This window comes from Xenopus laevis, chromosome 5L (genome assembly GCF_017654675.1).
Source record: "Xenopus laevis strain J_2021 chromosome 5L, Xenopus_laevis_v10.1, whole genome shotgun sequence".
Lineage (NCBI taxonomy): Eukaryota > Metazoa > Chordata > Amphibia > Anura > Pipidae > Xenopus > Xenopus laevis.
Window position 1 is genome coordinate 136,538,108 of NC_054379.1, and position 16,914 is coordinate 136,555,021.

Consider the following 16,914-nt stretch of genomic DNA (forward strand, 5'->3'; position numbering starts at 1 on the left):
ACTAAAAGGGCATTCAGTTACCCATAGCTGCTGGAATAGCAGGATGTGATACAACCATTTACAAGGGTCATAAAATAGGACACATTTGCCATGATCCTTTGTTTCATGAACATTTGGCTCAGAAAAAGCCTTTGCTTTGATCACATACCCTGGACCATCTTTCAATATTATTGGCATCTTCATATGTGAAATGAACAGCACTAAATGTCATGCTCCACTGATATCACAAAGATCCTTAAACCTCTCCAGGACTATAGACGATACCTTTCTGCACAAGGAGCATGAGTGGATTACAAACCCTCCCGTCATGGAGATAAAATTATTTTTTATCCCTGCAGCCACTTGTTTCATTGTGGCTGTATTCGCTACTGCTGCTGTCTTGTTGACCATTTTATCCACTTTCAGCTTACGGAAAGAAACAAGGTTCATCCTCATGGGAAATGCGTTACTTTCCGACTTGTTATATCTTTTTGTAAACGCCACGGCTGGCATTTGCAATGTGTCCAATGTGAAGGTTTCTAAGGGAGCTTGTGCTATGATTCTCTTCTTTCTCTCTGTCACGTACAGTGGAGGAGTTCTCACCACCGCTCTGATGGTGGTCGACACCTATTTGGCTATTCTGTGGCCCTTGCGCTATTCATCGATATTGCCTCCTTCCAGAACTAAAAAATTAATTGTGTTTTTGTGGATCACATCTTTATTCTCCTCGGCTGTAATGTTTTTAGTCTTACACTTTACTCAGAAACCGGATACATGTCACCCTGATTCATGTTCATTGCCTTTAATATTTGTCATGACCCTACATGCAGAAGAAGCCATCCGTCTGTTCCATATTCTCTGCATTACTGCTTTTCTCTTGTGTTTCTCATTGATTATCTGCTGCTACGTGTTCCTCTGCTATAAAACCAGACAAAGTGGAGTATGGAAAAGCCTCTCTTCCAGAGCCAATATCACCTTCATGATGCATCATTTCATTTTGTTTTCTTACTACCTTCCACTTTTGCTTCTTCTGGCAGAATCTGTGCTCTATATTAATAAAATCATAGACTACAGAACAAGTTTGCTGGCAACATTTACAATCTGCGATGTTTTGATTGTCTTACCTAAATGCATCTCCCCATATCTCTATGGCTTTAGATACAGAGAAATATACAGATCGCTGCAATTGTTGCATACATTCAAGCTACACGTTCTAGTGCAGCCAAAGAATAGACTTGCTTTGAGCAGAGGCACATAACAGTAATGGAGGTTCTCCTTGATTGAGTATCATGGCATTACAGGCATCCAACATTACTGGGGAAAGAAATAAAACAATTCAAGATTCCTTTGCTGATGGATTGGTACTCCAAGTGGGCATATTACCGTAGCCCCACCATAAAGGGCACACTTAGCAGCTTCATGTTGTGTTCCCAACTATGAGAGAAGAGTTTGCTGCCCAAGGGAATATTATACCACTCGAGCCATTTGTCAGTTATCACTATATTTATCTGTGACACTGTTTTTACAAAAATGCGACAGTCCCTAGGAATTAGGGGTTCGTGGCCAATATGCAAACTGGTAGCACCTGAAAAATCGGATTTTTTTTTATCTTTTTAGATGGTCTAAAAATAAAATTGTATCAGAAGCAAAATTAAATAAAACAATATAATACTTGTGTTGATTTGGGTAGTGACATGGCAATCAACATGTAACTACAGAATCAAGATTTATAGGACTACAGTTAAAAAAAGTATCCCATGTGATTGTATAAACTTCTTTAAAAGTGTGAACATGTGTTTTTCTTAATTAAAAGTATGTTTGTTCTAGTTGTAATTTTTTTGTTAGCATGGGGCATTTCTACATATATACATAACCCAAATAGCCCTGACTGCTATTTAATTGCACTCCGTTTGTTTCCAGTCAGTGCCCCCTTCCTGAATTCAACTGATTTATTCAAGTAACTTTTAATTTGTGATTTTCATTTCAGAACTACGGAATCCTAAAAGTATTGATGGAATTCTAGCATGATATTACATTACATGATGTAACATATGGCTGGATGTAACATATGTGTTGTACATACTTTTTGCCTGTTTTAATAATAAACAAAAATCTATGGATTTTTCCAGTGAAACAACAGGCAAAAAAATATGTTCAGCACAAGCCCTATCCATTGCACCCATGTTGAATAAAGGGATATACTGTCTGTCCCTTTTCTTGTGTAAATGAAAATCTGACTGAAGTTTAACCTCACTTTTGCCAATTACCCCTTATATGAGGTATTATTGCAGCTGCATGAATGTCACTATTAAATAATTACAGGTATGGGGTCTGTTATCAGGAAACCCATTATCCAGACAGTTCTGAATTATTGGAAGGCTATCTCCTATAGACTCCACTCCACTCTCCTAATAAAGTCATTCAGTTTTTTAAAATATTTTTAAGGAAATAATTTATATTCTCTTTGTAATAAAACCAGTACCTTCTACTTGAATTCTTATTGGATGCAAAACAATCCTATTGTGTTTAATTCATGTTTAAATGATTCCTTAGTTGACTTAAAGTTTGGCAATCCAAATTATTGAAAGATGACCTATCTGGAAAACCCCAGGTCCCAGTAATTCTGTATAACAGGTCCCATTCTGTATATAAATTGCTGCTTATTTTGAGCAGAGTATCTGCATTTAAATGTGTTCTGAATATCTCTGGGTCAATTTTCCAAAATGTTTAGATAAAAACTAACTATTGAATATGAAAACTCATTATTACTGCCAATGAAATATGATTAAACTTTCCATTGTAGAGTTCTCACAATGTTTTGTGGCTCTACGTGCAAAAAGAATCTTTAGTTGTGTGTAAATGTATCATCGTGTGTACTAAATGTAACATTCCTAGTGCTCCCCATGCTGTGCTGTGTGTGCCATTTTGATGACGTGTCCCCAATTTTCCAGTTGATCTGGTCCGTTTAAAGTCATAAAAACAAATTCACTTTGGGGATGAGCTGCTTATGCTTTAAAAAACACTGTGTTAAGCACTTTATGCAGTTAAATAAGTATTTATTAAAACATGTTCCTCTAGAATTCATTAGTGTTCATTACAAATCACATGGATCTGGGGGTGGGGTGCACCAAGGTGGAAATGTTCCGCTGGTTGCAGAGCACAGTACCATGGGTGCCACAGATTTCTTGTCTGATGTCTGTTATTAGGTTCAAATTCAAATATTCAAATATATTTTATGTTCAAACTAATTTTAAAAGGCTTTTTTCCCCATGAAATGAAAAACGAATAAAAATGTTAACTGTTTATTAAAGAACAAGTTTTAGAGTTACACACAATGCTTTCCAATTTGTTTTCTCCAAGGGACTAATAGGGAATCTTTCTCATCCGCTGGTTGAAACCTCATACACAAATTTAAAACATGAAAAACTAGCGTACAGCTCAAGTGTGTTTTTCCCTTTGAAACAGACGTGGAAAGAATGACAGGAGGGGATTTCTTGTTTCTCAACAGAAATGTACAGCTCAAGTAAACATACATCGTTGGAGAGTTTATAGTGTGGTTAAAGGAGAAGGAAAGTCGTTTAGCACTTGGGGGGTGCCAAATGTTAGGCACCCCAAGTGATTGTATTTACTTACCTGAAACCCCAGGCCGGTGCTCCTATCAGCAGAAAACTGCACCGGCCCAGGGTTATTCCAGCGAGCACCACGGATCGATCCTCTTCTGGCTTCTTCTTTCTTCAAACGAAATAGCAGACTTTTTAGTTAAAGTTAATGCGCATGCACAGCCATGTGAAGACAGAAAATGCCGGTAGAGGATCGATCCGTGGTGCTCACTGGTATAACCCAGGGCCAGTGCCGTTTTCTGCTGATAAGAGCACCGGCCTGGGGTTTCAGGTAAGTAAATACATTCACTTGGGGGTGCCTAACATTTGGCACCCCTAAGTGCTAAACGACTTTCCTAATATCTGACACTGGTTTATGTGCTTAATACTTGAATTTTCTTTTACTGTGCAAAAAACAGCTTTTGGGTGAAGGATTACTTTAAAAGCTATGCTCTTACATCTGATGATATTAGATGAAGTTAGCCATTTATATTACAGAAAACAATTAGGGGTATATATTCAGGCATCTTTTACCTTCTACTACATCATCGAATAAATAATGAATGGATGATTCCCAGGGCTAATTGTTATTATATATATACATTCTTCTCCATCACTTTTTTTACTGAATTGTGGGGGGTCTCTCTTAAAGGAGAAGGAAAGGCTAAAATTAAGTAAGCTTTATCAGAAAGGCCTATATAAATACACCAGTAAACCCTCAAAGTAATGCTGCTCTGAGTCCTCTGTCAAAAGAAACACCACATTTCTTCGCTTTTATTGTGTACACATGCGCTTCTGTATCAGACTTCCTGTTTTCCGCTTAAACCTCCAGGGCACGGCCTTGAGCATGCTCAGTTTGCTCCTCTCCCCCTCCTCCCATCCCTGTTGTAATCTGAGCTCAGAGCTGTTAGTGAGCAGGGAGAGACTCAGGCAGAAAGTGATGTCACACCAAGCTTATATGGCAGCTTCTATCCTAAACAAACAGAGACAGTGTCTAGAGCTGTTTACTCAGGTATGGTAAAGCATTCTGCAGAATAAATATAGCGTTCTAGCTTGCACTATTGTGGCTATTTTATTTGCAATAAACTGTCTTGGAGCTTTCAGTTTTCTGAACTTCCCATAAAGAAAAAAAAGCATATTGTGTTTTATCAACTAGTAATACAGACACCCCCATCCAAAGTGCACTGGGGCACCTGCTGTAATGGTGAAACTGCCCACATTTAAGTTCCATTTGTTTCCAGGCTCAATGCTAGAACAGATGGCAGAGAATCGGTGAAGCATGGAGATTACAAACAGCTGTGGAAAGGGGGGTTTTTGTTTGTAGGTTTTTAAGTTTGCTGACAGTCATTAATATCGTGCTCAGGAAAACCTGCTTTGTGATATTTTTATGTTACTAAAACATCATATAAGACAAGGTGAAATTAAATAAGCTGCTTTACTTCACAGTATCAGAAAAAGTCTACTGGCATCTGCCAAGCTGCATGAACTACAACCAACAGAAGCAGCTTCATGGTAAAGATATGGGACCTGTTATCCAGATAAGGGATCTTTCCATCACACCTTAAGTCTGCTAAAAAATCATTTAAAATTTTAATAAACCCAATAGTATTGTGTTCCCACCAAAAAGGATTAATGATATCTTAGTTGGGATCAAGTACAGGGTACTGGTTTTTTTATAGAGCAAAAGAACATACGTTTAAAAATGTTCAATTATTTTATTAAAATGAAGTCAATGGCAGACAACCTTCCCGTAATTCAGAGCTCTCTGGATAACTGGTTTCTGAATAATGGATCCTATACCTGTATAAGATGTTATTCTTATTTATATGTGACTTGAACACATACACATGTAAGACCTTCTTCTTCTTCTTCAAGCTTTAGATGTTTAAATCTACATTTGCTGTATAGAAATAGGGTGACTCATTCTAAAAAGTGTACCCACAAGGCTACAGTTCACTATTGTTTATTGGGATTATAAATTGTAATATTTATTGTTTGATTGCTTCCTATAAAGATTGGTGCAAGTATTGCCTTATCCATGATGTCATGAGCCCTATCCCCCACAAGAAATGTTCGGCCAGGTGTTGTGTGACACATATAACCCAGGGTTTGGAACACTAGTATGCAAATCTGTAAACAACATCTCTTGTAAAATGACTGTCATGGTGGAAAGAAAATGTAATTTTAGTAAGTGTGGTCAGTACTGTGCATCAGTGCCTGGATTTCCCAGAAGTAAAAATCAAACTTGTTTAAGAAAAAAACAACTTCAAAAGACAATCATAAAATAATAGATGTTGTGTTCTGGTTACCTTATGTATCATTTATACCATCATTATTTACTGTGTTTAATATGTTTTGTGTTATAGGTTTAAAAGGAGGTTTTCTCTGTAACAGAAGGGTCTAAATGTGTCAAACTGTAGTCTTACAAGTCTGATTGCACCCTGGAGGCAATTCTTATTGCATGTCCATAAGCTGCTACAGGTATGGGACCTGTTATCAAGATTTGCCAGGACCTTGCCGGGAATCTTCATACCTGAAGTCTACTAGAAAATCATTTAAACATTAAATTAACCCCAAATGCTGGTTTTGCTTCCAATAAGGATTAATTATATCTTAGTTTGGATTAAGTAGAAGATATTGTTTTATTATTACAAAGAAAAAGGAAATCATTTTTAAAAATCTGGATTATTTTGTTAAATGGAGTTTATGTGAGACGGCCTTTACATATTCAGAACTTTCTGGATAACGGATCCCATACCTGGTAATTAGAGTGTTTGCTGCTGGTTTAAGCGTTTTATAAGACATTTGAGTTTTTTGTGTATAATGAGATAAAAACAGGTACTGTAAGTATATCTCCCTGCACATTGATTGCTCATAATTGCTCCAGAGTGTGTTACAGTGAGTCTGGCGACTGTCCTTATTGTCAGTAGGACATGTGGCCAGGGAATCGTAGGGACATTGGCATAAATGGCGACATGGTGCTCAAGAGATACTACCCCTGGTTGGTGCACTTTATTAGTGAATGGAAGCATAGGCCTAGGGTCAAAGGTAAGTTACTACATCCAATAACACATTGGCACGCCAAGTGAATTTGAGTTGTCTTATCCCTTAAGGAGTTTAAATACATGCCACTGATGGATTTGAATAGAAATAAAAAGGAAAATTAAAGCAGGACAGCAAAGATCACCCTAAACAAAAATCATATGTTAGAAACACAAGCAGTGAAGAATCTCTAAACATATGTCCAATGTGAAGCAACGGATTCAGTGGCATAACTATTCTGTGTCAGGGCCCCAGCAAAAAAATCCTCATAGCGGCCTGGAGGGATACTACCCAGCATCCCTTTAACCTGTTAGCCAGTCAACGACTAGAAAGGGGCCACATCGGACATAACTGTTTAGTTTGTTTGCTTTTGATCCTAACTGAACAGTTTTGTGCCATGTGGCCCCCCTTCACGTCGCTCACTGACTAACAGGTTAGAGAGATGTAAAGGAGGAAGTAGTGCTTTGGTTATCAGGGGTGATCCTGCCCAATTTGCCGCCCGAGGCAGCCTTTTTGAGCAATTGCACTCTCTGCACTAGAAGAGCCGAATTTCCGGGTTGAACACCGTTAATTCGGCTCTAAGTTACCAGGAGCGGTATTTTTGCCGCCTCTGGCAACCGGGGGGGCGCTGCCGCCTGAGCGAGTGCCTCAACTCGCCTGTTGGCTATTATGTTAGACTGGAACTATAATAGAAACATTTTTATTTTGCACAGCCTATCTATTTACCCAGTTTCATGGTTACACTAAATGACCCCTTTAAGGCTTTTATTATACATTTCATAACAAAAATTGGTACATGAACCCAGACAGCAGTAACTAAAGCAATTCCTGAGTTTATAAGTGTAGTAACCTGCTTGTGTTGACATTTTGGTTAAGGGCATTCCTGCTGTTTTGCCATTGCCTTATGATTCATATTCCTGTTCCCTTCTTCCTGTCTAGCTTCTGATGAAGTGGCGGGGAGCCACGGAACACGTTAAGCCGGCAGCCATGACCTGTAGTATGCTGCTGTAATGGTTTTTATATCTATTGAATAAATATTTAATATTTATCCTTTCACTGGTCTCCTTAGTGCTCCGCCATTTTTGCTTTTCACTTGGATGGAATTGACCGCATGGGATAGCGGTGAGACGTGCAGCACGCTGAGTCCAATGTTCGGTAAGTGCTCCCACTGAACCTTTTTTGCTGGACTTCTTCTTGTCTAAGCTGAGAGCAAATATGCGACAGGCCACACCTACCAGCCATGTTCTAATAAATGTACCAGAAGTTCCTGTGCTTGTCTGACTTTTTCACCTGAACTAACACAGCAGAATCATTTAACCCACTGCTATCCAATAAGTTTATTACAATAAGGCTCACCATGTAAGACATGTGGCCCTTATGCTTGAACCCCACACCTTCAGGAAAGGAAAACCAAAGTGTATAAAAACAGGGGAAGCCATTTGCAAGGATCCCATCAGGTCAATAAATACAGTTTAAAAAACAATGTATAAAACATCCTGTTTAATCATAGAGCTTTTTTAAGGGTGTTTTGTTAATTAAATATCATTTTGTTACTTTATTTATTGACCTGAGTATATTCTTGTCATTTACAAAACACTTTCCTGACTGTACATAGATGAAGGGGGTTATTTACTAAACCTCCAATTTTTCTGGTCGGGCTTTTTGGAGCAAAAACTCGAGATTTATTATACCCCGATGCTGCAAAAAGCCAGAATACGAAAATCCACCACTTCAGACCTGTCAAGGTCCTGTATAAGTCAATGGGAGAGGCATCTATCTCAATTTGAAGTTTTCGTGGTCTGTGCTGGGTAGGGTTGCCACCTGTCCTACAATCGGAATCCGGGCAGGGAGCGGTGCCCATGATGTCAGAGGCAGGTCTAGTGACGCGAAGGGCGGTTCAATGATGTAAAGGGGCGGGCCTGTGATGCGAAGGGGCAGGCCTGTGACGTGGCAGCCTGTGACTGGCCACCATGCCCGGGAAAGCAGGTAACAGGCTTGCCCAGTTTTCAGGTGTAGAAACCTGACTGTCCGGTTCAAAACCCTAGTGCTGGGTTTAGCCAGGAAATCTGACTTTTTTGGAGTTTTCAGGCAAAAACTTGAAAAAATTGAGCGATTCAGGAAAAAAACACCCAAAAAATGTAAGCGCTTTGGGTTTTCTCTCGATTTTACGTAGTTTTTCCCTGATCCACTAAAATAGAGTTTAAAATATCTTAAGCTAAAAAAGGGGACTTAACCTCCAAGACTTTATCCCTGAATAGCAAAATGTCATGAATAATCCAAACAATGTTTCTAAAAAGGCAATATTTATTCACAAACCATGCCCTGAGTATCAATTAAAAGCAAGTTTAAAAACAAAGATGCTGCGCATGGGAGGAGGGATCCCTCTCCTCAGATTAATGAACCACTCAGCCCGATTTAAATAAATCAGGTGGGAGGAACGTATGTAGTACGTACAAGAATGCAAATTATAAGGTGAAATTTATACTGCTATAAGTTACAAAACAGATCTGTCTATAAGGTGTATGACATGTCAACATTCAACTTATGCATGCATCTATACCACAGCACATATTATATCTGTGATTGATTAGCACACAGCTGGTTAAGCAGTATATAATGGTAATGGGTGGTAAAATAGGCAACAAAGCATAGATTATAAACACTGTCCAGAACTATATATGCATTAGAAATTGTCCCAATAATGCGGATGCCGGACCTCCTTCGGAGAGCAACGTCCCAAAGTGTCAGTCGGGGACACTATATGATAGTTATATGGTAAAAGTCAGCAGTGGGGTCTGTATATACATAGTAACAATCGATGGTATTAGGAATCCATATGTGAAAAGTCTAACGATATCCTTAGCGATTTAGCAATCGTAGTATTCCACAAAAGGTTTTTGTAGCAGTGATATGAATAACAGGCCTCATGGAATCTTACAATGGCACTGTCCTGCCCAATCCAAAATAGCTCATAAGTAAACATACAGACCATATTCCTGAAGTTTTGCCACTAAGCCGGCTTAGGGTAAATGAGTGAGTTCAATGTCCATGGTCCAGATGCTTTGTGACAACAAATCTTTGGAGAGTGGCCCCTTCTCCCAGAACGTTACATCAACCTCAACGACCGTTTCGCCGCCAAGCGCAGCTTTGTCCAGAGGCCGACTGTGAAGCAATGGACGAGTCTTAAGGGTGTCGCCCTGCGTGTGCATGTGACACCGCACGTCGTAAGCATAATATGCTCTGTTGAAATCCTTAAAGGGGTACAGGTCTTTTAATGTATGCACTTCTTTCATCAGCATCAAAATGCCTGTAATCAATCTGCAGGCCAAGTCCAATCTCAGCAATCGTCCGCACAATCAGACACAACTGTGTAAATACCAAATGCTAAACCCAATTAGCTATTGGATATCATAGTCACTACAAGATACAAAATATACAGTATGATCAAGGCATTCCTACGACATGTCTCACCCTTAGGGCATGGTTGAGAAATCTTTAGCAATAATTAGAGTATTAAGGTTAGTTTTAAACAAAATTATAATTGCTGCAATACCAGGACCAAACAGTCCTCAATAGAGTTTTTGCAGTTGGAATTCAGTAGTAAATATAAGGGCTAACAACAAATTATTACACATCAAACAGAATGGACCGAATTGCATTATTTACCCTATACCCAGAGTATAAAATTTTTTGCTCCCTGCACCGAGTATAACATAGAAAAAATGTTCAGTAGGAACGAAACATCAATCCCACTGAAACTAGTGTCCCAAGAGTCCCAATTCAGATTTGCTGCAAAAAGCCAGAATACGAAAATCCCCCACTTCAGACCTGTCAAGGTCCTGTATAAGTCAATGGGAGAGGCATCTATCTCAATTTGAAGTTTTCGTGGTCTGTGCTGGGTAGGGTTGCCACCTGTCCTACAATCAGAATCCGGGCAGGGAGCGGTACCCATGATGTCAGAGGCAGGGCTAGTGATGTAAAGGGGCAGGCCTGTGACGTGGCAGCCCTTGACTGGCCACCACGCCCGGGAAAGCAGGTAACAGGCTTGCCCAGTTTTCTGGTGTGGAAAACTTACTGTCCGGTTCAAAACCGGACAGGTTGCAACCCTAGTGCTGGGTTTAGTCCTAAAATCTGACTTTTTTGGGGTTTTCAGGCAAAAACTTGAAAAATTTGAGCGATTCGGGCAAAAAAAACACCCAAAAAATTTGAGCGATTTGGGGTTTCTCTCGATTTTTACGTAGTTTTTCCCTGATCCACTAAAATAGAGTTTATTATTAATAAATAAGCTAAAATCAAAGACATGGGAGTTTGGTCATTTTTTTAAAATAAAATACAAGATAAATTCGGATTTTAGTAAATAACCTCCGAAAACTGCTGAAAAATATACTTTTTTCATGTTTAAAAACTGAGCTCTGTGGTCCATCAGTTTGTTATATATATAGTGCAGTTAGTGACTTTTTGGCTGTACTTCGCCCATCTACACCAGGGCTGCAACAGAAGCCATTGTTGCATTCATTTCTGCCATGGGCCAAGATTGACTCAGCACTATATCAGTGGTGGCATACCAGGTAAGTGCTGAATTTCAATTTTTTGAACTGAAAATGTAAATCTGTATGGCCTTTTAGATACACAGTGAATATGACAGTGATTGGATCATTTAGTAGGTTGTCACTATATATATAGTGCTGGGCCTAACAGTGTGAGAGAGCCCAAAGCAAGCACCACCATGCCCCCACATAAACACTGCTCGTCACCTAAGCTCCCAGCACTCATCACCTTGACTCAGCACCCCAACCTCACTTGGCACTGCTGATAGAAAAAAATCCCTCTGTGATTTGCACACCAAGGGGCAGATTTATCAAGGGTCAAATTTCTAGGGTTAATAAACCCTCGAATTCGACCCTCAAAGTAAAATCCTTCGAATATCAAATTTGAAGGATTTAGCGCAAATGCTTTGATCGAACGATCGAATAAAATTGTTCGAATCAAACAATTTGAACGATTTTAAGCGATCGATCAAAGGATTTTTATTCAATCAAAAAAAGCTTAGAAAAGTGCTGGGGAAGGTCCCCATAGGCTAACATTGCAGCTCGGTAAGTTTAAAGTGGCGAAGTATGAAGTCAAAGTATTTTTTAAAGAGACAGTACTTTGACTATCGAATGGTCGAATAGTCGAACGATTTTTACTTCGAATCATTCGAATCATTCGATTCGATTGAATTCGATCGAATTTGACCCATTCGATGGTCGAAGTACCCAAAAAAATACTTTGAAATTCAAATTATTTTTCATTCGAATTCTTCACTCGAGCTTAGTAAATCTGCCCCTAAATGTTGCCAGATTGTGGTATGAGTTGCAGACATTTGAAGGGGATGGCAGGCAGAAGAGGCATGTGCCCATCTGGCTCCCTGCAGCCGCCCGTCCACTGCAAGTGCCCTGACTGTATACCCTGCAACAACAGTACTAGAACTGTTGCAGACAGATTTTTTCTTTTTGCAGAGTACAGAATTAATACACATGAATAATATATATGATACAGCAGATGAAACGTTGGCATTTCTTCCCATTATACTCTTGTTCAGCGCAATGCATCCTGGATTATTATTAACTACAATACTGGATGAAAAGATTTGATTATTTAGCCAGGTTAATAAATTTTTTGCTGCTTTGGGGCATAATAAATCTCTTAAAAAAATGTTTTCTCTAAAAATTATTTTTTTTAATGAAAATTTTTAGAGAAAACAAAACTCGACCTTTAATGAATAGACCTCTATATGTCACCAGCTTCCATAACCCATGGAGTAGCTCTGAATCTATGGACACTTAGGGGCAGATTTACTAAGGGTCGAATATCGAGGGTTAATTAACCCTCGATATTCGACTAGGAACTAAAATCGTTCGACTTCGAATATCGAAGTCGAACGATTTAGCGCTAATACTTCGATCGAACGATTCGAAGGATTTTAATACAACGATCGAACGAATATCGTTCGATCAAAAAAACATAGGCAAGCCTATGGGGACCTTCCCCATAGGCTAACATTGAGTTCGGTAGCTTTTAGCTGCCGAACTAGGGGGTCGAAGTTTTTCTTAAAGAGACAGTACTTCGATTATCGAACGATCGAATAGTCGAACGATTTTTAGTTCGAATCGTTCGATTCGTAGTCGAAGTCGTAGTCGAAGGTCGAACTAGCCCATTCGATGGTCGAAGTAGCCAAAAAAACACTTCGAAATTCGAAGTTTTTTTTATTCGAATCCTTCACTCGAGCTTTGTAAATGTGCCCCTTAAAGGGGTTGTTCACATTAAAATTCAATTTTAATATGATGTAGAGACTGATATTCTGAGACAATTTGCAACTGATTTTCATTTGATTTAATTATTTGTGGTTTTTGAGTTATTAAGCTTTTTATTCAGCAATTTGCAGTTTCAGCAGTCTGGTTGCTAGGGTCCAAATTACCCTAGCAACCATGCTTTTTTGTATAAGAGACTGGAATATGAATAGGAGAGGGCTTGAACAGAAAGATGAGTAATAAAAAATAGCAATAACAAAAAATTTGTAGCATTGCAGAGCATTTATTTTAGGGTTATTTCAAAGCTGGAAAGAAGAAGGCAAATAATTCAAAAACTATAAAAAAGTAAAAATGAAGGAGAATTGAAAAGTTGCTTAGAATTGGCATTTCTATAACATACTAAAAGTAAACTTGAAATCAGTATAAGCTTCCATACTGACCTCTTAAGGTGCATTATTTCAAGAGTAGAGCAGGGCAGAGAAAAGAAAGGGACATATAGACATTGCTTTTAATATCCATTATAGTGCTCAAGAATATATAACTAGAGCAAAGCAAAAAACAAATTAACTGGCATTTTATTTAAAAATGTCATATAATAAATGCAATTACCATTGCAAAGTACAGTGTTAAACTGCCCATTTAAGGCTCATCATCAGTTACATAACTCGGAGCTGTGGCAGCTAACCCTCTTCCTAGAAAACCAGTGTCTGAGTGTGGCCGATATATCTCTGTATCTGAGTCCATACAGAACAGGTGCCAAGGCTCTGGGCATCATCATGATCACTGCATTGTTGGCAGCAGACATCCACAGGCGAGCAGTAATGCCAAATTCACTGTCTTTAAAAACCATGATTTCGGCAGCAAGGATAAATGCAGGTACAATATACAAACCAAGCAAAATAGAATGCGTCAGCAATGTCACTCTGGCCCGGGAAAACCGCCTCACCCAAATTCCAGACTCTTTTGTCATTTTATATAACCTTATGTATAGATAGGTAATCATAACTGTACAGATTAGTAGAAAAAACAAGGCAAACGCACAAACGACAGTAACTAGGTTATTTCTCTTGACATTAGGACCATAATACAGCATAAGACACATGTTTTGTTTTTCCAGGGGGTGCATGTCAAATGCTTCAGTGGCCAAAAAAACACACAAAGGGTATAATATCGAAAAAATCCAAATGGCCAACAGCACTTTCCTTGTTCTTGGCAATGACAGCAGAGAGTAGTAACGAAGAGGAAAGCAAATGGCTATGTACGTGTCTATCACCATCACAGTGAAGGTTAGAACACAATTGCAATAGGCTGCAAATGTGAAGGCAATCATTGTGAAACAGATAATCTTATGGAGATACCAGCGAATGGCATTGCACGTGGATATGATTGTATTGAATAACAGAAAGATGAGGTCTGAGACCATCACGTTGGCAAGAAGAATGTATCTTGTCTCTTTCCTTAGTTTTTCCTTCTTTATAATGGCCACTAGAATTAGTGGGTTGGCCAACAAGGTGAAAACACTGAATATTGCAGATGGGATTAAGAATATCCAAAGTTCTGAGGAGGATGGGGGAACACACTGAAGCATTTCACCCATAAAATCATTGTCTGAGGTTTTGTTGAAAGGTGAACCTGGGAACCAACGGTGCCAATCTATTGAGCAATTCACATACCAATCAGGCATATTCATTTCACTTCTTCAACATTTCATTCCGAGGGAATGCTGAATATAGAAGACAAAATGGGTTCTTCGTCAGATCTTCAATCTGTACATGCTTCTGTGAAAAGCCTTAAATTGTGAAAGATAAAAAATGATACCACCATTAGCAGAAAGACAGAGAGAAAAGAAAAGAGTACATATTTTTATAATTAAATCAGAGGTCCCCAACCTTTTTTACCCATGGGCCAGATTCAAATGTAAAAAGAGTTGGAGAGCAACACAAGCATGAAAAAGTCCTTTGGGGTGCCAAATAAGGGCTGTGATTGGTTATTTGGTAGCCCCTATGTGGACTGGCAGCCTTAGGAGGTTCTACTTGGCACTATACTTAGTTTTTATGCAAATAAAATGTGCTTCCAAGCCTGGAATTCAAAAATAAGCACCTGATTTGAGGACACTGAGAGCAACAACCAAGGGGTTGGAGAGCAACATGTTGCACATGAGCTACTGGTTGGGGATCACTGCTCTAGATTGTAGGTCCCCAACCTTTTATACCCTTGAGCCACATTCAAATGTAAAAAGAGTTGGGGAGCATCACAGCATGTAAAATGTCCCTGGGTATGCCAAATAAGGACTGTGATTGGCTATTTGGTTGTCTTTATGTGGACTGTCAGCCTACAAGAGGTTCTGTTTGGCAGTACACCTGGGTTTGATACAACTAAAACTTGCCTCCAAGCCTGGAATTCGAAAATGAGCAGCTTCTTTGAGGCCACTGGAAGCAACATCCAATGGATTGGTGAGCAACATATTGCTAGCAAGCCACTGGTTGGGGATCACTGTCCTTGAAAGATGGCAAGCAGGGCTTACTTTGAGCACCAGAAGATTTTGGTGAGGTTTTAACGGAAAAAAGGTTTTTTTCCTCTTGATAATTTTTTGTCAATTGCAGTTTTATTATAAGGAATAAAAAAACAGTTTGATGCCTAAAATCTCACAAGCTTTTTATATTTTAAATAAAAACGTGGCCAACAGGAAATAAAATCATAGGGGAAAACTTTGCTGAGACAAAATATCAAAATGTAATCATAAATAGGTCCCCAAATGTCAGTGAGCGATAAATAGGCGTCATGAATAGCAGTATTAAAGCTACAGTATACAACACTGTATACTGTATATACAACAATGTATTATCCATTGACTCTTTCTTTTTCAAGAAATCAGTGGCAACACTTATCAAAATATATTGGTCCGCAAGCCTTAAATATTTCACCAGAGAAAATAAACAAGTTTAGAGTTCTGTTTGGTTAACCACTGGAGAACAACAATTATACTGTTAGCAGCATCTATCTACACAAATACTGTCTAATAAAAATGTTTGCTTGGGTACAGCACTAGGGACTAGGGTACAATTGGTGCTTTCTAACTGCTGAAAAATGTCCTTTTTTATATGCAACATAAACGACATACAAATATATATTCAGGAGGAGAAATAACTTGACCACACTTTCTGTAAAACTCCATTGCTTTTATAGAGGAGGAACCTTTATCTAGATAGCGTCTATTATAAAACAGTTCAGTTACAGTGAACACAACTTATATTTAATTAGTACTAGAAACATAATTTGGTCTTCTGAGCGGGAAGAAGGATTTTGCTATAGGATTAAGCCTAAGCTCTGATAAGAAACATACACAAAAAGCATAATCATTACACCGTATTGCTCCTTATTAATATAAGTGGTGGTGTAATACAGTGCTGAGCTTTGCTCCTTTTTATCTGAGATTCTTCTGTTGCTCACACAAAGGATTATCCTGACATATTCTTAAATAGCTGCTATGTTCAATAAGCATGAGCTCTACTGTCAGACTCAAGGGTGGCCGCAAAAATATAATTATTTTACAAAGATATAAACAAATGAAACAAAAATTCATTTTAGGATTTGGATCATCAATAAAATGCCTTTTATTCTTGTTTTAAAATTTCTTATAAAGTATATTTAACCTATAGGAAATTGATTTCTGTGCATGATGTGATAAAAATAGAAGCCACATTATTTTTAAAATGGAGTTTTATACTTACGACAACACTGTCCAAAGTATCAATTTCTCCAAACCATCCATAAAATAGGAATCAAGTCTTTGCCTTAATCCTTTGAAAAAGATATTCTTGCCATGGAGCATGGGACTTAATTGCAACCAGTGTCCCCCCCTTCTGTTTTTCAATATGTAATGAATTGGTTATCAGTAGATAATGCTTTGTTGACTCTTTCAGCTGACTAATACATTTATAGCCATCCATGCAGTACCAGAGGGACATTTTCCTTGGTTATTTCACTTGTGATTCACCATATCT

General features: G+C 38.5%; 1 protein-coding gene across 1 annotated transcript; it reads left to right on the top strand.

The window, feature by feature from the left end:
- LOC121393559 (probable G-protein coupled receptor 148) lies at nt 1-1,237 on the top strand. Its single transcript, XM_041562383.1, has one exon. It carries the CDS (start codon nt 191-193, stop codon nt 1,235-1,237), a length of 1,047 nt encoding a protein of 348 aa, XP_041418317.1. The 5' UTR covers nt 1-190.
- Nucleotides 1,238-16,914: the final 15,677 nt, after the last annotated feature.